The 24,285-nt window shown below is 30.5% G+C and overlaps 4 protein-coding genes across 5 annotated transcripts in view; 1 reads left to right on the top strand and 3 right to left on the bottom strand.

The window, feature by feature from the left end:
• Positions 1-473: 473 nt before the first annotated feature.
• On the bottom strand, positions 474-2,397 carry LOC128387492 (ribose-phosphate pyrophosphokinase 2). Its single transcript, XM_053346701.1, has 3 exons — positions 1,384-2,397; positions 901-1,262; positions 474-701 (listed from the first exon to the last, which is right to left on the bottom strand). Exons 1-3 carry the CDS (start codon positions 1,883-1,885, stop codon positions 609-611), a joined length of 957 nt encoding a protein of 318 aa, XP_053202676.1. The 5' UTR covers positions 1,886-2,397; the 3' UTR covers positions 474-608.
• Positions 2,398-3,024: 627 nt separating this feature from the next.
• Positions 3,025-24,285, top strand: part of LOC128387494 (testis-specific serine/threonine-protein kinase 2-like) — a 33,637-nt gene continuing 12,376 nt past the window's right edge. For both annotated transcript variants that reach the window (XM_053346705.1, XM_053346704.1), the window contains exons 1-2: positions 3,025-3,376; positions 3,528-3,700. The gene's annotated coding sequence lies outside the window, so the exon portion shown is untranslated. The remainder of the gene's footprint in view (positions 3,377-3,527; positions 3,701-24,285) is intronic.
• Positions 4,395-5,878, bottom strand: LOC128387493 (ribose-phosphate pyrophosphokinase 2). The gene is made up of 3 exons (XM_053346703.1): positions 5,292-5,878; positions 4,845-5,206; positions 4,395-4,622 (listed from the first exon to the last, which is right to left on the bottom strand). Exons 1-3 carry the CDS (start codon positions 5,791-5,793, stop codon positions 4,530-4,532), a joined length of 957 nt encoding a protein of 318 aa, XP_053202678.1. The 5' UTR covers positions 5,794-5,878; the 3' UTR covers positions 4,395-4,529.
• Positions 6,081-10,863, bottom strand: LOC128387490 (probable serine/threonine-protein kinase DDB_G0282963). The gene is made up of 3 exons (XM_053346699.1): positions 7,741-10,863; positions 6,731-6,917; positions 6,081-6,640 (listed from the first exon to the last, which is right to left on the bottom strand). Exons 1-3 carry the CDS (start codon positions 10,533-10,535, stop codon positions 6,566-6,568), a joined length of 3,057 nt encoding a protein of 1,018 aa, XP_053202674.1. The 5' UTR covers positions 10,536-10,863; the 3' UTR covers positions 6,081-6,565.

Genomic DNA, 24,285 nt, shown 5'->3' with positions numbered 1-24,285 from the left:
GACAGTGAAAAATATACTAATTAAATCACAATTAACAGTTGAACATTAAATGTATTGATTTGACACTGAGATGAAACTATTGGGTAGACATTTATTATAACAATTAAATGATTGTAATCAGTTTTCAATGATCATCACAAAGGTTATCAAGTTGGAAATTTAATTGATTAGAGGTAAACATTGATTATAATTTGAAATAATCAATTTGATTGTTTGACTAATTGTAACTTTCAAAGGTAACTTGAAGTAGATAATTAAATTTGCTGATAAAGTTTTTTAATTTGATTGGATTATACAATTGATTTCATTGATTGGAAGCGGAAAAAAGTTTCAGTTTCCTTAATTTGCAAGAGATACAATTAGATTATTATTGTTGATCATGATTCGTGCAATTAAAATCAAGGTCAAAATAGATTTTTGATTAATTGATTAACTTTGTATTAATAAAACGAGAATTTGGTTTGTGTTGTTGATCAAATTTGAATTGATTGTTGTTTTCTCTTTATTATTATTACAATATTAAGATGATAATATATTTCGATTTGATTTCTCGATTGTCAATCTAATTTGATTGGTGATTTTAACACAATTTCTTTAATAATATCATCTCACATGGGAACATGACTGAACAGATAAGAGACAGATTCACCATTGTGGGTTCTCCTGATGGCTTCGGCAAGGATCATGCTAACGTCGATACACTAGAATATTATATAAATAGAAATAGAAATAGAAAGATAAAGATGATGTTAATTGAATTAATCAGAATAAGAATCGGAGGGATCTTCATAGTGATTATCTCTCTTTTTTGCTCAATGATTATCACTAAGATGAGATGGAATATCTCAATGTCATTGAGAAAACAAGATAAAGAGAAGAAAAGAAAAGAAAATGTGGTACCTGAATTTTTGAGCATCTTTTCATATTCTCTTCTTGTGGAATGGTATTAGTAACAACTAAAGATTCAAATGAAGCTGAATTAATTCTTGGTAGCGCAGGACCACTGAAAATCCCATGGGTCAAGATCGCATAAACTTTAGACGCTTGAGCTTCTCTTAACTTTTGAGCTGCTTGGCAAATGGTCCCACAAGTATCGGCCATGTCATCAACCAAAATGGCTGTTCTATCCTTGACATCACCTACAAGGGTCATGGAAGCGACCTCATTGGCCTTTTTCCTTTCCTTGTGGATCAAAGCGAAATCCACATTTAGTCTATCGGCAATTGATGTAACTCGTTTTGCTCCACCAGCATCAGGAGAGACTGAAATCAAATTAGAATAACAATTAGAATCAAGATAATAAGAATCATAATAAGAGTCATGAAAAATAAAGAAATGCAAAGGAAAGGAAAGAAAAGGAAAGAAAAGAAAAGTAAATCTAACCGATTACACATTGTTTCCAATCGGGAATGTTTTCTCTGATCCATTTTAATACCGCTGGTTCAGCATATAAATTGTCCACAGGAATATCAAAGAATCCTTGAATTTGGCTTGCATGAAGATCCATGGTGATTATGTGATCTGCTCCAGCCACTGAAAGCATGTTGGCCACTAATTTAGCACTAATTGGGGCTCGAGATTTATCCTTTTTATCTTGTCGAGCATAAGGAAAACATGGTAGAATAGCCGTAACTCTAGCAGCTGATGCAAATTTACAGGCATTAATCATGATTAAAAGTTCCATTAGGTGATCATTTACTTCACCACAACCCGATTGTATTATGTAAACATCTTCACCTCGAACACTTTCACCAATTTCAACCGAAGTTTCTTGGTTACTGAATTTCTTTAGAACAGTTTTACCAGAATTAATTCCAAGTCGTTCTCCAATTTTCTGAGCCAAATCAGGATGAGATGAACCGCTAAACACTTTTATATTTGGCATTTTAATCAACACAATTAAAACAACAAAATTTCCAATAGATTAAATTAATTTACAAAAACAAGAGGAAAAACAATTGAAAATCACAGACAAAAAGCTAAAGGTAAACAAAGGTAAATATGTTTACAAAACAAACTCTGAGTTTCTCAACAATTTCATTGCCTCTGCGTGAGGGACCATTTATAAATATTGTTCACAAAGAAACAAGATTCAGTTGATTGTCACTAATTAACAAAGACAAAGTTAATCAGTTCCAATCTTCTCAATAGATTTGATGAGATTTAATCGTAATCACAGCAGGAGGTTATTATTGATTGTCTCCAATAGACAGAGTCAAGTAGTTTGATCTTTTGATTCTGTAATCACAAAGTTAAACATTAAATCATCGGAGATTTTCATCATCAAATTGATAATTGAACGAAAAAATTGTAATAAATTCAAATGAATTTCTGTATAAATGAATGAACATCGTTCAGCTGATTAGAAGTAGAATCGGAATTGGATTTGATTAGTTTTTTTCTGTCAATATGAACATTCATCTTCCTCTTTTCTTTAAGGATAATTTTCCATTGTAAGCAATTAGTCGGTAAACACAATTAGCCAGTTCTACAATTATCAGGACAATTAAACCGGAAATTGTGATTGATTTAAACCATCGGTTATAATGTAAATCCAACATTTACTTTAACCAAAGACTCTGTTGATGAATTATTAATGATTGTGATGATCAGGATGATGATGTCGGTGTTGTTGTGGTGGTGATAATAATCATAATCAGTGAATATCTGGTAAACATGAAGGTGAACCGTTTTGATTGTTCAAATCTACCAACAGTAATCAATTTATCTCCTCCATCAATTGGGCTTAAGTGTCTTGAGAATGGCCGAAACCTCCTCGGCAATGGCCTCGAGAACGAACTCAAATTGGGCCTTTGACTTGACGCTTCCTCCTCGTTGGTCTCTAATGTGTTCCAGTGTAGCAGCGATGTCGATCTCTTTGGCTCCTGAAACGAAAACAAAAACAATCAATTAACTAATCGAATTCAATTCCAGATAATAAAAAAGAATAGAAAACAAATTGTTCTCATTAATTTGGTCTCTCTATTAGCGAATGTAAATTAATATATTTGGGGGAGAATCACATGTAACTCGATCATGTGACTTTCTCCTTTGTTTATTTATCTCAAAATTTGAATTTTTAATTAGAGAGGAAAATTTTAATTCTCTCTCATTAATTGATCAATTGATATTCTCTTTATGTTCTATTGAGATGTTGTCATGTAAAAATGAACAAGGCGATTGGCTGAGAACCAGAAAAACTTCCGAATTTTTGTTTCTAAGGTTTTCCTTTTCTTCCTGGATAAGCAAAAATCGGTAACAACAAATTTCCGTGTAAATGGTTAAGTGATTGCCAATCGATTTGTTCCCAATTGATGTCAATTCCAATTATGTTGACTAATTGTTCTGAATATTCACCAAACAATCGATAACATTGGTAAACTCATTTTCTCATTTTTTTACTGTTTCGTGAACCGCAATTACAGTTCATTTAAAGTTCGAGTCTTAATCCATAGACTTGATTATAATCACTAATCAACTAATGACAATATGAATTTTTTTCTTCTTCTTCTTATCCTTTACAATAGATTCCATAATTCACCCGTTGGGTATGTGACCATCAATTCATTTCTCTCGACTTAAAGAGCTGCTTCGGTCTCTCATCTTTGACCATTAAAGGACCAAAATGAATAACCAACTTTCGGCAATTTGCTTGAGTCCATCTGATTATCAAACTTTTCCAATACAAAATTAACCAAAGGTAAGTAACGAAATAGTTTTATATTTGTTATTAATAATGAAAGAAAACAAAACATTAATGTCAACTTAAATCGGCCAAATTTTATCTCTACAATCAACTAATCAGATATTCTGATGCATTAGTCAAGCTCAAAGGAATATGAAAATCATATGAACCGAGAAGTAGATGAAAAAAAAAACTTGACTGATAATAAATTGGAAAAGTTTTGTCACCATGAATATATTTTCTCATGTTATCGGTAGTGATTTAATAGAAGTTCAAGTTTAATCACTAATTGAATTCATATTTGGTTCTAAATTTAATATTTTCCTTCATTACACTAGAAGTTGGAATTGGGAAACTGTTGATGGTGACCATGGACTTAGAACGAAACTACTAGTTGAATTAATGAAAGAAACAAGTTTAATTTATCGCTGATTAGCAATCAGATAGAAAAGCAATTAATCAATTAATCTTCTAGCAAGATCTGATCATAAATCTTGATTAATGATGGAAAAGGAGATAATCCTTGAGTCTTTTGATCTCTTGATGATGAAACTGAGATTGAAACATTGAAATTATGGATAGTCGATGATAAAAGTAATGAATTTGAATCGTTTACTTGATTAGATGATAAATCTTGTTGAGATGGATTAGATTTTAATTAACTATTAATATTTAATAATATAACGAACAATTTGGTTTGTGTTGTTGGTCAAATTTGAATTGATTGTTGTTTTCTCTTTATTATTATTACAATATTAAGATGATAATATATTTCGATTTGATTTCTCGATTGTCAATCTAATTTGATTGGTGATTTTAACACAATTTCTTTAATAATATCATCTCACATGGGAACATGACTGAACAGATAAGAGACAGATTCACCATTGTGGGTTCTCCTGATGGCTTCGGCAAGGATCATGCTAACGTCGATACACTAGAATATTATATAAATAGAAATAGAAATAGAAAGATAAAGATGATGTTAATTGAATTAATCAGAATAAGAATCGGAGGGATCTTCATAGTGATTATCTCTTTTTTGCTCAATGATTATCACTAAGATGAGATGGAATATCTCAATGTCATTGAGAAAACAAGATAAAGAGAAGAAAAGAAAAGAAAAGAAAATGTGGTAATAAGAGATTGAATATTGTACCTGAATTTTTGAGCATCTTTTCATATTCTCTTCTTGTGGAATGGTATTAGTAACAACTAAAGATTCAAATGAAGCTGAATTAATTCTTGGTAGCGCAGGACCACTGAAAATCCCATGGGTCAAGATCGCATAAACTTTAGACGCTTGAGCTTCTCTTAACTTTTGAGCTGCTTGGCAAATGGTCCCACAAGTATCGGCCATGTCATCAACCAAAATGGCTGTTCTATCCTTGACATCACCTACAAGGGTCATGGAAGCGACCTCATTGGCCTTTTTCCTTTCCTTGTGGATCAAAGCGAAATCCACATTTAGTCTATCGGCAATTGATGTAACTCGTTTTGCTCCACCAGCATCAGGAGAGACTAAAATCAAATTAGAATAACAATTAGGATCATAATAAGAATAAAAAAAATAAAGAAATGCAAAGGAAAGAAAAGTGAATCTAACCGATTACACATTGTTTCCAATCGGGAATGTTTTCTCTGATCCATTTTAATACCGCTGGTTCAGCATATAAATTGTCCACAGGAATATCAAAGAATCCTTGAATTTGGCTTGCATGAAGATCCATGGTGATTATGTGATCTGCTCCAGCCACTGAAAGCATGTTGGCCACTAATTTAGCACTAATTGGGGCTCGAGATTTATCCTTTTTATCTTGTCGAGCATAAGGAAAACATGGTAGAATAGCCGTAACTCTAGCAGCTGATGCAAATTTACAGGCATTAATCATGATTAAAAGTTCCATTAGGTGATCATTTACTTCACCACAACCCGATTGTATTATGTAAACATCTTCACCTCGAACACTTTCACCAATTTCAACCGAAGTTTCTTGGTTACTGAATTTCTTTAGAACAGTTTTACCAGAATTAATTCCAAGTCGTTCTCCAATTTTCTGAGCCAAATCAGGATGAGATGAACCGCTAAACACTTTGATATTTGGCATAATTATTCAGCTAACAACAAAAAGCTAATAATTAAAACACAAACAATCAACACCAAAAATTGTCAACAAATGATTTAAAAATCTCCACATGAAAACATTGATCTCAGTTCTGACTATGCGTCATTGGAAGGGACCGTTAATATAAATACATTTGTTTCAATTTCTTTTTTTAATTTGATACAATTTCTTAATTATTTCTCAATCAAAACCTACTAATCAGTTTTCTCGTCACTATGGATGTTTATCAATCTACTTTCTAAATAAAGAATATTGTGAAAATTCAAAGATCACGATTAACAATTGGGTCGATTTTCATTGAACAGTTAACATTAAGTTTTACAAAGTTAAAAAGTTTTCACAATTAAATATTTTTTTAAGATTATGATACAAGTACAATTAATAATATGAAACTTTTCAAAGTTGATTTGTAAAAATTTAACAACAATAGTAGTAAACAATTTATATATTATCAAGATAATTGTGTGTTGATAATATGGACAATCAAAGTATTACAATTGTAAAAACGATTAATAAACAAACTAAAATGACAACAACTATCAACATGTATTATGTTTGATTGGATATACATGTGACATTTTAATTGTAATGGTTAAAGGAATTGAATGATTATAATCATGTTATTATCCGGTTTTCGTTGTATCAGAAATCACGCTGAAAGGTACAATCTTGAGAGTTAATTTAGTTTTGTTTGACATCAATTGATTAACTTGGATAACTGAAGCTTCGGTTACATCGTTTCCATCAATTTCAATTAATCTGTCACCGATTTCAAGTAATCCCTGAAAGGCTTTCTCTCCATTGGAATCAATTCTTGAGATGAAAATACCTGATTGTTAAAAGGAAAACACAATTGATTAGATTAAATGAATTCAATTGATGAGTAATTAGCGAGATATGATTAAGCTGATTAACTAACCTTTAACGTTATTAACAGTTCCACGGCGACAAAAAATCCGAAAGGTTTACCTTGAGGACGATGAATCTCAACGATTTTCATGTGGTCACCTGAATTCGTTGCAACGATTGACCCATGGATCGTTTCCTCTTTCATTGATTGTTTTGGAATCATCTTGTCATCTTCGTATCGATTACTTTTAGTTACTCTGGAAAAGAAGTCAAAAAATCACAATTAAATCAATGAGTTTAGATGATAGAAAATTAAAAAAAGTGTAATTACAATTGATCAACAATTTAGAAAAGTTTGACCATTGGTTGTTGGAAAAAAAAGTTCTAATTGTGATCTAATTACGATATGTAATTAAAGATAAATTTATCAAACAATTGAACTTTTTTTGTCGTCATTAAGATAACAACTAATAGTAACCGGAAACTTAATTCAGTTTGGACAGGAAATGAATAATTAATCTGATTGTCAAGGTAATCAAAAAGTGCTACAATTTGATTACCATGATTGTTTTTTATTTTGCCAGCTCTTTCTAATTGTTAACAATTATCATGATTTTCACAAAAGTAAAAGTTAAAGATGAAAATGAAATTGATGATAATTAAGATGATGGGTTAGGTTGTATTAACTGTCATTAAACTGATTATTGTTTGAGCCAAAAAAAAATTAAATTGTCACAATTTAACTCTAACCTTTGTGTACTTTTTTTTGTGTAGTAACAATTTATAAATTATCATTAGATTACAGTAATTTAATACACTAATGTTGTATTAGATTGTATGTTGTTTTTTCAGACACAAAATGTCAATCTAATAGTTAATCAGTTCACTGGCAAGTTTGATTGTTAATCAATTAAATTGTCTCCTAATCACTTTTGTTTAAACTCTTGGATGATAATAGTAAATTCAATTTAGATAAATGATAAATAATAAAGAATATATATAAAAAAAAAGATTCTGAAACAATCTGAACAATTAGAAATTATCTGAGAACAATTAATTGTGATTAGTAAATTTACTAACCTTGGATCTGATTTGGTTCGAGTAACATCAACTTTAACTTTGACCTTTCGTCGACTTCGCCGAAGACTTAATCGATTCTTAAAAGCTCGAACAAAGGATGAAGACGATTTGGTTTGTAGAGATTTAGAACCAGAATTTGATGTTGTTAACGAAACGGGTTCGATTGTCTCTTGATTGTTATAACTTCCAGTCGGTGAATCAATTAAAGTTCGTGTCGAGGGGAATTGATTGTTGTTACCATTGAGATCGTTGAGCAAAGTATTTGATCGAGTTGAAAATGTTAACGCTGGCGTGGAAACAGCGGATTTGATTAGATTAGTACCTTTACCATGATCGTTTAACGATCGATGGTGTTTATCAATCTTCTCAACGCTAAAGGTTCGTGAGATTACATGAGTTAATGAGAAAAATCTTGAGAAAAATGATCGAGATGATGATGAAGATGATTGAGATAAAGGTGATCCAGATGATTTATCCTTTGATTTAGATTTGATTGATTTGTGCTTTGTTTCAATTAAATTATTTCCAATTGATGATGTTGATGGTGAATTTGTTGGTGATAGTGAAGACAATGAATTTAGAGACATTGGTGATTCAATTGATTGTTTACCCTTTGATTCTGAAATTAAATTGGAATCATCTTTTGATAGCAATTTAATTTCTTCATTATTGATTGGTGATGATGGAGTTAAGGTTGAACTTTTCATCGAGTTAATTGATCGGCTTTTAATTATTGTTGCATATTCTTCCGTTGATCTAACATTGGCTCGAGATATAATCGGTATACTAATTGAATTTGGATAAACTTGATCAGGTTTAAGTTTAATTGTTTGTTGTTCAATTTGATTGTCAACATTTTTATCCTTATTAATATTATCAATTGAGCTGATTTGTGTTGATTGTAATTTTTCATTAGTAACTTTGTTTCCAATTGTTGAAGGTTGTGGATTATTATTATTAATTAGTTTACCATCAACTTCATCAAATAACTGGTTAGTTGATTTATTAAATTTTAAATATGTTGGTCTGCTAATTGTTGATGATTTAGATGATGATGAATGATAATAATTATTATTATTATTGTTACTGTTGCTGTTGTTGTTATTATTCAGTGATGATGAATTGTCTGATAATTTTTTCATCAATCGTTGATTATGATCACCTTGATTTAATTGTGATATTGGTGAAGGTGATGAAGGTGGAGGTGGAGACATTAGTGATGATGAAGATGAAGATAATGATGGTTTATACAATGAACTTGAATTACTATGACCAGGAAGATGATGCTGATGATGTGGATGATGATAATTATATGATTGTGGTTTTGTCCGTTGATTTTGATTATATTGAATTGATTTTACTTGATTATATGATTGATTGACAGTTGACGATGTTGATAATCGTCCAGTAACATTTTTATAACTGTTTCTACCTGTAATTGATGATGACGATGGCGATGATGATGATGATGATGGGGATGATGAATAATTTGCTCTTCGAACCATTTCTTTGTTATCTTTTGAGTTAATCAGATCAATGGAAGCTGAATGATTAGGATTATCGTTGGTAGGATTAGATTGATTTACTTTAATAGAGGTGTGTCCATTGGTGGTTGGATTCAGTGACGATGAAGCTGATTCAATATGGTGACTCAGAATTGAACGATAATTCTGATAATCAGAAAAATACTTTGATTCTCTGGTAAGTCGGATATTGGATGGATAGATTGTCTCATAAAGATGATCTTTGGCAGTTATTGGAGTTGTAATTGATGAACAGTTTGAAGGAATAGTTGATTTTGATGTAGGTGAGTTAATTTGATTAGGGAAAAGTGTTGATGAAGTTGTTGGTGTTGTAATTATCGTTGATTTAGTTGATGATGATGATGATGATGAGACTGGAGGTGGAGGTGGTTGTTGTAATGGACGAGGTATTGTTGATAGCGGAGGTGGTGAAGGTTTAATTGTGTTCACTTGATCAGATTTGTTAATGTATTTATCGTTAATTGAACATTTACCATTTAATTTACTGTTAATTTTATCATTGTTACTTTTATAATCAACAACAAGTGATTGTGGTTTATGAATGGGTCGGTAATTTTCCGGTGATTCCAATGAATTAGGATGATTAGACGAATCGTATGAACCATTATCTTCATCATAATCATCGTTTCCATTTTCTGAATTATCACCAGTAATTCTAATAATCTCATTATCTCCATCAATTTGATCTTCTTCTTCTTCATTTGCTGAATCACTATTAATCACATGGGCAACACAAGCGAATGCTGAAATCATTGAATCACTCGATTCAAATGGATCAATTGAACTAATCAAATCAATTTTAGGCCAATTTTTCCAAGGATGTTGATCATGATTACCATTGATATTGTTTTCACGATGCTGATGATGATGATTATGATTTAATGAGGATGATGAGTTTGTTGTTGTTGTAATTGTTGTTGTTGATGATGATGATGATGAAACATTCACACTGCCATTAATTTTATCATTAGTAACACAATCATTGGAACTGTTAACTTGTATCCTGTTAATATGATTACGAGTGTTGAAAATGGTTGTATTAACATAGTGTCCATTTGAATTACCATTAAAGTGTCCATTTGTTGAACCATTGACAATTTCACTCGTTGTTGTTATTAACGTTTTAACTTTACCAATATTTGTGTTACTATTGTTGTTATGATTGTTAATTGTTGGCGATCCCCATGATTCAGGATCAGATGAATCAGAGAGTGACAATGAGGTAGGAACAGATCGTCTATTGGGAGCCATTGAATTGAAAACAAATAAAACAGTTAGTGAACAATTTAATCCAGATTAAATTAAACAATAAGATAATCGGTTGAGGTAAGAAAACAAAACAACAACAACAACAAACAATAAGTGAAGGTTTTTGTTTCAATTGTATTTTATGTTGGAAACTGTTGATTATTTAATGTTTCGTCACAATTGATCACAAGACTAATTGATTATCATTTGAACAATTTTGTTAATTTGAATAGATTTTAACTATTTGGTTGATTGTTATTGTTAAAAGTTGACACAACCAACAGAGTACAACAACTTTACTCTCAGGTTTCTGTTTATCAAACTGAAAGAAAAATTTTCAAACTCAAATTTTGGAGGAAAAAAACTTCGAGCGCCACCTGGTGGGTTCTTTTTAATTCTTAATCGTTTTTTTATATTTTTTTTTCCTCTTCGCTTTTCATGTAGATGATGATTTTCCTTGATGATGATAATGATGATTATGGTTACGATAAATGATTTGATTGAACTTTTGCTTTGTTGATTAACAAAGAGAAACCATAGAGAAAAATTTGATGATGTAAACAATTGACCATAATAATGGCCATTTGAATGGGTGATACATCAAAATCTCATCATCATCTCTCTTTATCCTCTTTCATTTTCCTTCATCATCACAATTATCATCTTTCTCCTTTTATTATTATCATAATTACCAAATTTTGCATCATCCATAATATTGTTACAACCTTGGAACGTGAGTCTAGGTGGTCTTCCCTGTCAGGTTGAAAGAGTGAAAGAGAAGATGATCCAGAAGAGAGAGAGAGAGAGAGAGAGAGAGAGAGCTTAGTCATCACGAAAAGTTTTTCTATCTTATTTTTTTCTCCATCATCGCTAATATAACATTTCTTTGCCGTTTTCTTCTTGACCCTCGGGGCTTAACAAGGTAAATATAAGAACCAAAATCTTTCTTTATCTTCAAATACACTTATCATCTTCTTTTATCTTCATCTTCTTCATCATTTGGCCTAATACCTTTCACTCTCTTTCTTTTTTTTTACCGGTTCCCGGATCTTCTTTCGCATTTCTCTTTCTTTCTTTCTTTCTTTCTTTCTCATCATCTTCATCTTCTCTCTGTCCCTGACCTTCTTTTCATCCCTAAAAATCTAATCTCATCTTCATCTTACCTGTTTCACTTTTTTCTTTACCTCCACAGGTAAAGGTAAACTCAAAATCAACCTGATGCCAGAGAGAAAATCAGAAAATCATGTAATTAGTTCACGAATGAATTTAGTACTTGATTAACTGAATGGTGATTTAAATGTTTCCATTTTGATAACAATCAATGAAATTGTTTCACATTGTTTACAATTTATATATTATTCTAAACAATCAAGGTTCACACTGATTCTCAACATGAAATTAACGTTAATTGTTACCTTGATTAGCTAAAATAAGCAATCAAATTCATCATAGTGTCTATTTTAAATCATCTTCCGTACTTTGTCAAATCAATGGCACAATCAACTTGACAATAACAATTAAAGTTTCATCATAACAATAATCATTAATATTAAGGTTGATTTAATATATATTTGATTTTATTAATTGTTACTTGGGTTTACCACACCTTGTTAATTAACAGCAATTTAACCCGACAATCAGTGATCAATAAAATTGATTACCCAATCAAATCAAATGAAACAATTAACTTGATTATGAAAACAAAGAAACAGCAGCAAATGAAAGAGTAAAAAATGCAAATTGTAATTACAATCAGTAGACAATTTAAAGTAACAATTAACTGTTTAATTGGCTTTTCTTGAATCCACCGATTTTGATCAATCATTTTGTTTTCTTAATTAAGATTGTTAATGAGTGAAAACAAAAACTCAAGCTAATCAAGAGCTTAAATTGTTACTTATGGTGATGATTATTATCGTTAAAATTAACTGATAACAATCAGTTAATTATCTTCCTTTAATCAAATAGAATCGAAATCTTTTTTTTTTCATTTAGAATTTAATTTTTTTTTTCTCTTCTCTTTAATTCCTTGCCTCTTAATTAACACTCACACATACACACGATAGAAAGTAAATTAAATCACTATAGCTGATTAAGAAAAATTAATTCCTCAATGTTAATACATTCCCACGATTAACAGATCCGATAATTAGATTAATTGTTGTTGTTATTAGAAAAACAACAATTTAATCAACTCAATTAATATTATTAATCTTATTGTACATCAAAGTTTGATTGTTGAGACAAATGATACTGATGTTTAATGAACAATAATCAACATAATCTAATGACAAGTAATAAATATCATGATCAGTAAATGATCAACAATCAATTGGAACCATTTAAATTGTTATTAATGATCAACTCAATTTAACCAAAACTAATCATTACCAAGGTTACAATTTAAACGAGAAATAATAAAAAACAATCATATCGTCCCAACGAAGGTTAGTAATTATTATTGGATTTCATTGACGTTTGGGTGTGAAAAGTGATTAACTTATTTGATTTAGTAAATCACAATTAGTGACAAACTATTTATTTACTTCATAACTGAATTAACGGTGAACAATTTAAAGCACAATTTAAATACAATCAATTGGAAAATTAAATTTTCGTACTCATTGATATTTTCATCTATTATTGTAATTGTTTTGTTTACTTTCAAGGATAATCGTTAAATCAACACAATCAATGTTGTTTCTGTTGATTAATTCCCATCTATTATCATCCAACAATTAAACTTGCGATTATCCTTGATTTAGTTTAATTTTGATTGTCATTCGATAGGTTTTTAAATTGTATTGTGATTTTTTTTCCCCGTTAACTGTGATTAATTTAAATTAACCTTAATACATATTGTGGATTACAATGATAACCTGTATGGTTTTTGATACTTGATCAACATTTGATTGTTACGATAAATAGTAAACAATTAACTGAACTTATTTACAATTAGGTTTAATTTAATTTAATCAATATGATTTTAGCTGTTTAACTTGTTACCATAACAAATCCCTTGAATTTTGATTACAATTAATGATCTGATTTGGTTGATATTAAATATCATTGGTAAAGTTTGTTAAACCTTGATTGTTGTGCTAATTATTATTTTCCCAATCTAAATCATACTGCTAATCATAAACATAAAGCACACCTTAATTGTTTATCAAATTATTAAATTTTCCTTTCAACAATCAATTTAAATCATTGATTGATTTGTAATATGATAAAACCAAGAGGTTAATCATAATTATAATCAATGAAATCAATGATTGATTAAAATATTGTGATTTGAAAATTAGCAACAACAACAACAACAATCAATACCATTTAATATAATATCAGTTGACAATTAGCCTTGATTACAATTAAAACTTAAATACTATATAAACTAATTGATTGGATTTAAATTAGTTGCCAAGTCGCAAGAGTTTGTCAATTAATTGATTGCCAAATTGTTAACAAACTTGATTAGGCCAAATGGCTAATGAACAATTAGATTAAATGAATGAATGAATTAATAGATTGATATTCAATTAAGGTCAAACAATTTGTGACATCTAAGTAAATGATAAATTGTGATGATTAGTGATGATGGTTGAACTTGACAATTTAAGGTTTCTACAGGAAACTCATTTCAAAGCAATTAATGTTAATCAACAATTAACTAACCTTCATGGTTTTATTGTTATGAGAAACATGTTCCATTGTAAATGACAAACTTTACTCAACGACAACAATAATTTAATACAATGTTAGTTAATCATTCTGATGAATTATAATCACCATTAGCACTTTAAAAGTTTTGTTTCTGTTCAGGGAAACAGGGGAAATACTCAACAGTAAAATTGATGAGCTTTAGGTGAGTCAAAGTGTTTGAACAATTGACGAAATTTGAAACGAGTGAACAAAAAAAAATAATCATAAAGAAACAATTAACTAATCATTACGATTATTGTATTTTCCTCAATAAATTGTCAAAACTTTCAATTGGAATAAAAAATCAGAAAGAAAGAAAGAAAGAAAGAGATGATAGATGAGGATAACTTAAGGTGAATATTTGACCTTCAAGGTGAAGGTAAAAGTGGCCCAGGTCATTGGTTTTCTGTTAAATATAAGGTTATCTGTCCAGGGTTTGGGCGAAAAGGTAAATGTTGATGATGATAAGAAAGAAGATGATGATGAAGAAACACAAAAGTTTCTGCAAAAGTTGAAAGATGACAAGAGATTCGGTTGCCCTAAGGGCATTTAAGTGTTTCCCTTGTCCAAAAGCCCAGGTAAACTTTATGTCTTTTTTTGTATAATACATTTCAAAGCCAATTTGGGCTCAACTTTTTTTTTCTCCTTGTAAAAAGTTGTCCACTTTGAGAAGCAATTAACTGAAACCATTTACCTGGTTTTGTATAAGAAAACCAGGTTTACCTGTAAACTTGAATCTCTCTGTCCTTTAATTATCATCCTTGTTTCATGATAATATTTCAGCCCAATTAAATTAAAATTATACATACACCGGAAACAGAAAACTATTAAAATGTTATTTCAATTACCTGATATATTTATTAATAGTTTTCAATTGATTGATTTTATCATTTGAACAAACTTTTTTTTTCTTCAATAAGATTTGTAATATTTTGTTTACTTTCATGATGAAGGCAAAAGAATCAATTTTATTGATTGTCATTAAATTGCTATAAGTATGTCCATTATTGGCCCTCTAATTAATTATGGCTGATCAGATAATTAGAGCAAATCTCAATCGGTTTTCAATTAATCATTAAAATAATAAACGTAATCATCATCATCATCATCATCAAAGTCTTTAAGTTTTTTTTGTTGATTAAATTCAATTGAATCAAGGTAATATACACATACACACACCGATTGTATTGATTGTAATAATTGGATAACAATTACCTGATTATAATCATCACTCAATTTAATCATTATTATAATTATAATTAAACTCAATGGACCGGACAAATTGATTTAACATCACCATTCATTTGATGATCATGATTAAGAAAAAGGTTTAAATTATTGTGTTGGGTAGAGCGATGATTTAATTGAATAGTTAGTTTAATTCATCATCAATGAAATAATCAATGGTAATTTTAATGATAGTTAATCAATAATAGATTGAGTAATTATCATTCAAAGGTCAGTAAAATAATTATTAGCACAATTTAAGATAATCAAACAAGTACCAACAACAGCAACAACAATTTACAGTATAATCATAATCAAGTGCGTGATTAGATTGTAGTAAATTGTTGGAAACATGATAATCAAGATCATGATTTGGATTTGGATTCACTTGAAACAATTAAACTTTATCAGTGGAAAAATTAAAAACTCAAACACTCAAAGTAAAAGTTAACAAATCTAATTGATGAAGTTGTTAATTATCTATTATGATGTAACATTCAACTAATTACAATTAGTTTTGATTGTGATACAAAAAGCTTGTAACATTCAACCTTATTTAGGATATTTTCTTGTTCCTCTTCACTTTTTTTTTGTCTAACTATCATGTATCATTATTATTGTCATTTCATCCCAATTCTGATAATTTAATGAGCTCGAAAATGATTTCTCTTGATTGTGAACAATTAAGGAAACTATTAACAACAATAAGTGAATGGAAACAAAAAGTTTACTCAAATTGCCACGAAAAAAAAAATGATGATGATGAATCCATTTTGTCAATCAAGTTAAATTGCTAAACAAAACCAACAAGGAAGTTATTGTTTTCTGTATATAATTTAATCTGTAGTCGATTGTACCTTTATTAAAATCAAATTAAATCGTAAATCAAACAACTGGATTAACGCTGGAACATAAATATATTATGTATGTGTATACAAAAAAGGTTCAACAATCAACTGTGTACAATTAGCAAAGCCGTTATTTAAATTGTAATTAGCGAGAAAAGTAACAAAAAAACATGATCAACAATTAACTTTTCGGATAATCAGACAAAAGGTTTACAGGTAAATTAATTTGATTAGAAAAGTGTAAAATTGATTAACTATCAACTACCAATGTCAAGTAATAAAAGTTTATCAAATCAATAGATACAATTAATTGATTAATCACAATGACAATCAACTATCATATAATTTGATAGTAATAGTAATACAAAAGTTCAAGTTAAAAGTTGTCAATTGATTGTTATATTACAATTAAATTATTGTGATTCTAAATTTTATCCTGTAATCTAATTAAATTACAATTAAAATGGTAACTGATGACTGGCAGTTTAATTGGTAATCCTAATTGTTTGACAAATGAACTAATTAACGGGTTTTTGGTTAAATTGAGATGACTTAATTTACAATTAAACAATTTTCCAGAAAAGTAACAATCAACAACAATTTAGGTTTTGATTGTTTCTGCTGCTTGTATTTACCTGATCGTAAGTAAAAGTTGATCAAGTTAATTAAAGTAAACAATTAAAAAGAGTAGTAAATAGTGATTATATAATTGTAAACCATTAATTGATCAACAGTAGTAACAATTAACAATCAACATGGTTAAAAAAACAACAGCAACTATTAGATAATAGTAAACAATTTAATGCAACAAAAAAACAAATTTTGTAGACAAAGTTTACAATCAAAATGTTTTTGCTTTCACAATTAAACCGAAACTTAATTGAAACGGAAACTTAATTATAATATAGAATCAATTTAATAATAATAATAATAATAATAAACCAAATGAAGCACAAATGATTACAGTTAAACGATTGTAATAATATTTAAATTGTTCAATCAACGAAAAGAAAAAATTATTTTCTCGCTTCGTTACAACGATGACAATTTACCAACGAACCATTTAATTTACCAACTGACAAAACTAGAATCAGAATTGAATTGTAATCGTGAATTAATCATTTCACCCAACAAATGGTATAATCAAACATCATCACTTCCGTTGTCAGTGATGATCAACAATTAGAACATAAAGAAAAAAAAAGTTTGTCTAATAACCTTTTTTATTATTCATTTATTGTAACTGTTTAGTTAATTCATCATGATGATAACAACGATGAAGTAAAAAAACTGGTAACCGGAAATAATTTATTAATAAAATGATTCTGGCTCATTGTCCATAACAATGAATGACCATCATGGTGAATTCAGGGAGATAGAGAGAGAGAGAGAGAGAGAGAGAGAGAGAGAGAGATGTTCAGTTCTATTCAGTTTCATTGAGCATCATTATCACAGAATTTTCAATGATAATGGAAAAGAACCAGTTTCCTTTATCAAGTGATTCTCTTTTCATCATTTTCTTTTTTTTCTATTATCATGTAAACTCAGATTCTGTTAGCATTTTGACAAGAATCGTCAACAGGTTCATCATCATTCAACTGAATTTAATCATCTAGAATCTTGATCAGAACTTTTAACCGAAATGGAAAATAAGAAATTTTCTCATCATAACAAGTAAACTCTTCTGTATGTTTCATTCATGGTTAATAGTAAATTAAGAGTGACAATTAATTGTTACCGTTTATCACTCAGTTTAAACTCTCACAATTAGCTAATTGCTCAGGCTTTTCTCAGATAATTTAAATATATAAATGAACAAAAAAAATAGTTCCATTTGAAATTGTACAGTTTTCCTTTGTTTAATTAACTAACTACCATCTTCATTAATATAATGATAAAAATATCAAAATCACAATTACAATTTAATCTGATGATTACTTCAATTCAATGACCTTAACCTTAAAACACAATTAAATGACTATACAAAAATTAATGATCATTTCAATATTTACATTACAATAATCATCATGATTATCAATCGAGATGATTTAATGATAATCAGGAAAAAAAACTATTACAGCATCACAATTAAAATTCAATCATTATGAAAAAGGTAAATTATTAATCATTGTTTTATCATTATCGATACAAGTAATATAAGGATTGGTAATAATTTTCAATCAATATGATTAGAAAAACGGTTAATAATTGTGATACGCGACAATTTGATTGGCAAACAAAAAACAATCACTGAATTACTCAGATTACAATTAGTCTAATCACCATTTGATAGAGTTTCTATCAGGGGAAATATTCAATTTCCATTGATTTTCAAGCCTTTTTGCCAACAATTTATTTTCATTGAGTTTCTCAATCTCTAGTAACCAGAATATTATTTGTAAAAAACTTTTGGAAATTCAAGTTTGGTCAATCTCATTAAAAACAACAATCAACTAATTGTTACGTACGGAAAGGTCAGGTCATCGTATTATTTTACATCTACATCATCTTCATTCATTAATTTAACAGCAACATTAGATTACTAATAATTAGGATTATGAGAGATTATGAACAAAATTTAATTGGGTTCACACGTGAGAATGAATGAAAATTATTAAACATATTGACTTCCTTTTGTGTTATGAATGAATATCTTAATTATTTACAATTGATGAAAACAATGATACTCGTTATTTGGTGTTTATTTCATTGTGGGGGAAAATTTGAGATGATGAGGTTTAGATGATCACTTAGATCGATGGATTAAGATTGAGACGAAACTCAGATTGATTGAGATGAAACTCGGATGGATTGAGATGAAACTCAGATTAAGTCTTTAGGCTTGGAAGGGAAACAGAAGATTTTCGGTCCCACAAAATTTACCGAATACAAGATTCTTTTAGGATTGTGTCACTTCACTTTACTTACTGATCTATTGATCTCAATGTTAAGCACTTGCATTTAAACTCGATAATTCTTTAGAATTCAAGGTAACAATTAAACATTAACTGTTAAAGATTTAGATGGAACTTAATTGAAAATTTTTAATAAGAGTACGTTGTAGAGAAAATAAGATCAACTTGAATAGTTGGGAAAATCACAACGACTAAAGAACAAAGGGAAAATTTAGTTCTTTTTAGAATAAAGAACAAGGGGGTAACAATTTAAAGGGGAATCAATTAATGATGAGGAAGGGGTAACAATTAAATTGGGGGAACACAATTAAATCAAATTAACCAAATTAATCACATTAGTGATGAGGTTAAACAATTGTTACAAAGTAACTTTTTTGTCTTATGTCTCGACAATGATGAAAAATATGGTTAACCGAAATGGTTAAGATAAAGATGAACTAAAGATAAGCTTGTAGGCTTAACAATACATCTTCCTAAAAAACAAAAGAAAGTAAAAAGAAAGATAGAGAGAAAGAGAAAATCGGGTCTCTTACTTTTGTAACCAATTTTTGGTCATCTTAAGATGAAGAGATTTAGGTTAATACAATTAAGAAATTTCAGTTAATTATTTTAATTAACTTCATCTATAATTATATCTTGAGATATAGATTGAAATTTTGATTAATTATTATTGGTTAATTAAGGATATTATAATCTCTTAATTATTTAGATCAATTAATTAGATTCTAATCAATTTGATTTGTTGATTAACAATTAAGGAAATTATAACTATAGTTATGGGAGTAACACCAATTTAACAATAGAAATTTTTAAATGAAAAGAAATTAAGAAAGCACAACAATTAACTAATTGTTGAGAGTGAGAATTAAAATTAGAAAAGTTTTTAAATTGTTTCCAAATCATAATAGTGATGAAAAGGAAAGACTGAGGATTTCATGTTTTTCTACCCTTCAGTCCCCAGCACTTTGATGAAGATACTTCTTCAGGGTTTCCTTTGGAATCCTATTTTGATTTGGTGGTGATGGATTCGGGGACGGAGGTAATGAACCGGTGGGTGTGTAATGGAAGAAGTCGGAGTAGTCGGGCTTGGTGGGATTTTTCCTTGGATCTTGTGAGCTGTTGAGAGAACCAAAGGTTGAAGGTGGATCAGAAATTAGAGAACTAATATAAAAGTTCTTGTCCAGGGCTGAATTAGGTGGAGATGTTGGTGACGATGAAGATGAGGGAATTTTGGGTGAAGGGCTTTTCATTTCCTTGGTTGAAACCAATGAATAAATTTTCTTATCATTTCCGAGCTGATAGGCTACGGGGTGATTGTTTTCTTTTCTTGGTTGATTCGGAGGGTCTACGATTTTGAATAAGGTGAAATGAGATTTTGGTTCATCGATTGATGAAGTTGATGATGAAGATGATGATGATGATGGAAGAGGTGATGGAGAGAGACGCAAGTGAATTCTGAGTACTCAGGGATTCTCGGTGATGTTGGAAATAACTCCAATCGATTGGCCAACGGGCTTTCTGAGCTTTGACTAGATCACTTAGTTTTCGGTGGAGATATGAAACTTTATCGTTTCTCACATAATGTTGAATGGATTCATTATGAATTCCACGTCCAGTCTCCAGAACTTTTCTTCAATGTCTTGCCAGAAAACATATACATTCTCATGGCGGTGAGAGCTTTGATGGCGGGTGAATGAGGTTGAGCTCTAATGGTGTAGCCTGAAAGAGAATGAAGGCTAGAGAGATAATGAAGGTGAAGTTCTGTAGGGAGAGAAGTAAATAGTGACATCTCGCATCTTTGGTCGAAGAATGTCAATTTCGTCGGGGGTAAGACTTTGAAGAGGGTTATAAGACCAGCACCAATAATTCTTCGGGCACAGGCGAGATAACAGAGAACTTGATCTCTAACTGAGGAAAGATGCTTAGCAAATTTCAAGTCTTCCTTTTGAGTCCATGATAATAAGTATCCATGGAATGAATTTATAATGGACGAAGGTCTCATAAACGGTTTCACAATTTCGTCAATTATTGTGATCCATACTGGCTGATGAACGAGTTTTCGAACTCCTTCTGGACTGAATCTGTAGATTCTTACGTAGGCAGCATTAATGGAGTAGACGTTGGATGGATCAGGGTGGTCACGAATTTGTTTGGTCAAAAGTTCTTGTTGACCAGGTTAAGGTCTTCAACTTGTTGTTCCACTAGGAATTGAAGATCACACGCTTTATTTTCCTGTTGACTCTGTACTCGAGTCGGAGCGGGTTGGATGTATTAGAGTCTTGGGTGAAGGTGACCAATTCTCGAAGAGATGGAAACCATTCTTTGATTTTATTTTAATCTTTTGCTCTTCCTGGGTTAATCTAGAAAGAGGGTCAATTGTGGTGTAGGGAGTGATTGGATGACCAGCATCAGGGAAGTTCTGATGGGTGAACAAGGCAGATCGCGTTTTTTTCCTTCTCGTAACTTTAACCATTCTTCTGAGTCGGTGAGAAGGTAATGAGGATTGGATTTTTCTTGGTTGACCAAGTAGTTCGAGGTCGGGATGCAGGTGCATAAGAGAGAACGAGGAAGCCTACTGAACGGACGAATTCTTCATTTTCGGATAGGGGAAGAGTGGGGTCTTTTCTTTTATTAAAAGTTTCCCAAAAACCTAATCTAAGATTCGCATGAGAACGAATGTTAGTGTCCGATAAGAGAGGGTCATTTGGATTTTCTTCCTTGTTTACTAGTAAACAAGCGTACAACTCGAATTTCTTTTCGAAATCAAACTCATGAGTTGAGTATGAGATTTTAGGCTGAGGGGCTAGTTTAACATGTGGCGGAATGAAACTAATTAGACGCTTGGGAGTGATGTTGGAAAGTTCTTGTACTGAAGAACCATGATGAAAGAGTGGGATAGCGTTGAGGTCTACTTCCTCTCTGAATAATCCTAACCTGCATCGGGATTCATGGGCTTCGAATAAGTTTGGACTGAGCTGGCTAGTACAGAGAGTGTAACGGCAATTGAATTTGCAACTTCGATAATTAACATAAGTTTGAGAGTAACAAACGAATCCATAAGTAGGATAATCATCTAATGATGCGAAATTCTTGAGACAATTGGGGAATAGACAGATGAATTTGGTTGGATGATTTGGAGGTGATAGTTTAAGGGTTGCAATTAAATTTTGGATGAACATGATACATCTAGTGCAATACCAATGATTGCAGAAATTGCATTCGAGGGGAGTGAGAGCGATTTGTTCGCAAAAGTAGCAACGAACTTCATCGATGAAGGTGTCTAGATTCTCATGAGTGATTGAATTTCTTGAAATACCTTTAGGTATCTTTGGTAGAGGAATAGAATAAATTGATTCATCTTGATAAAGATTCAAATAAATCTTTTCACGAATCATTCTTTCGAACTTTTCTTTAATTGTTTTAAAGTTTCATTTTCATTTGAACCGAGGCTTTAATTTTCATGAATTTTCAATCGAAGCATGAGAGGAAGTTCTAACGGAAGAGCAGGAATTTCATTACTGTGTTATTGGGTATTCAAAGGGTTTCGGATATTTATTAGGAAAATCAGAAGAAGAAGAAGAAGGTTCAGCATGAGAAGTACTTGGCAAAGAAACGACCTTACCTTTATTTTCTTCCTCCATTGGATTCCTGAGAGTGATTTTCTTTAATTGTTTGGGGTGAGATGAGGCGATTGAATCCAAAGATTCTACGGAAATCGAACGTTTTAATTGGGGTCGATGATGAACAAGTGGAGAACGGAAGGAAACAACTTTGAGATCGATCTTTTTTCTGGGTGGAGAGTCAAGGTTAACAAGAGGAAATTCTGGTTGAGGTGTATTGTCTATTGGGCCTGGAACATACCAACAATCTGGATCACTTTCGTAACCACAATTAGGAATCACTGATCTAAGGAGATGAGAGTTGGCACGTTGATTGTTGAAGGAAGCGGATACACTAGAAGGTGTGGGTGGTGAATTAGAATTGTTGTCCATTTTTATCACGAGATTAATTAGCGTTTTAAAGCTAAGATGAGATGGATGATTAATTAGAGTTTGATGGAGATGATTAAATTGGTTGAAGTGGAGGGAAACACTTTGAGTCAATTGACCGGAAACACTTAACTTAACACTGATGAAGAGGGCGATTGATTGTTTTTGGTAGATGAAGAGATGAAAATTTTGATTGAAACAATTAACTGAACTAATTAATTTTTCACAATTAAGGAAATTTAGGTGAGATGAAGAGATGAGAAAACTAAATAAATCTAAAGATTTGATCAAATCAGACGATGAACAATTTTCAATGTTGAAAAGAAAAATGAAATCAAGTGAAGAGATGTTAACTCGATGTGACCAATGGGTTGACTGAGATAAGAACAAAGAGGAAGGCGGGTAAAGGTAATTAGCGAAACTAACGCCTTCGGTGGAGATGGTTAACTTAAAAAAGAAAAGATTTTTCTTTCCCACAGATGTTGATCTAATTTCGAATTTCGAAAAATTAAAATCATTAAAGTGATTGGGTTGATCAAAATTAATTTTCTGAGAAAATTTTTGATTTTTATCATTATAATGATTAGATTGGGAACAACAATTAAGATTAATTAGAAAAATATTTTCATTATCTTCTTCTAACAATGACAATTTAAACAATACAAAAACTTTTTTGTTTTTTAATTGTTGTCGAGTTAAGATTTTTTCTTGATTGTTAACAATTAACTTGGGCTGATCAATAATCTGTTGATCAGATGTTCGGTACTTTCTTTTTGGTTTCTTGAAATTATCGATTAATATATCACCAGAGTGATCATTAATCAACTGATTGTTACAATTTGAATTGTTAATTAGGGAAAATTGGTCATTTGGTTGAGGAGAGTTTTGGATTAGTTCATTTAGATTTTCATCTTCATTAGGGTTAATTGAGTTGTTTAAATCTTCATTTGAAAGAAAATCTGGTTCTTGATTTTCATCTTGATCATAATTATTATCACTGAGTGATTGAAATTGGTTATTGGTAATTAACTCAATTTCTGGGGAATTGAAATTTTCATTTTCTAAAAATGAG

This window comes from Panonychus citri, unplaced genomic scaffold (genome assembly GCF_014898815.1).
Source record: "Panonychus citri isolate SS breed McGregor unplaced genomic scaffold, ASM1489881v1 Contig00090, whole genome shotgun sequence".
NCBI classification, from domain to species: Eukaryota; Metazoa; Arthropoda; class Arachnida; order Trombidiformes; family Tetranychidae; genus Panonychus; species Panonychus citri.
The sequence above is the reverse complement of the archived record's forward strand: the minus strand, read 5'-3'. Positions and strand labels throughout refer to the sequence as shown.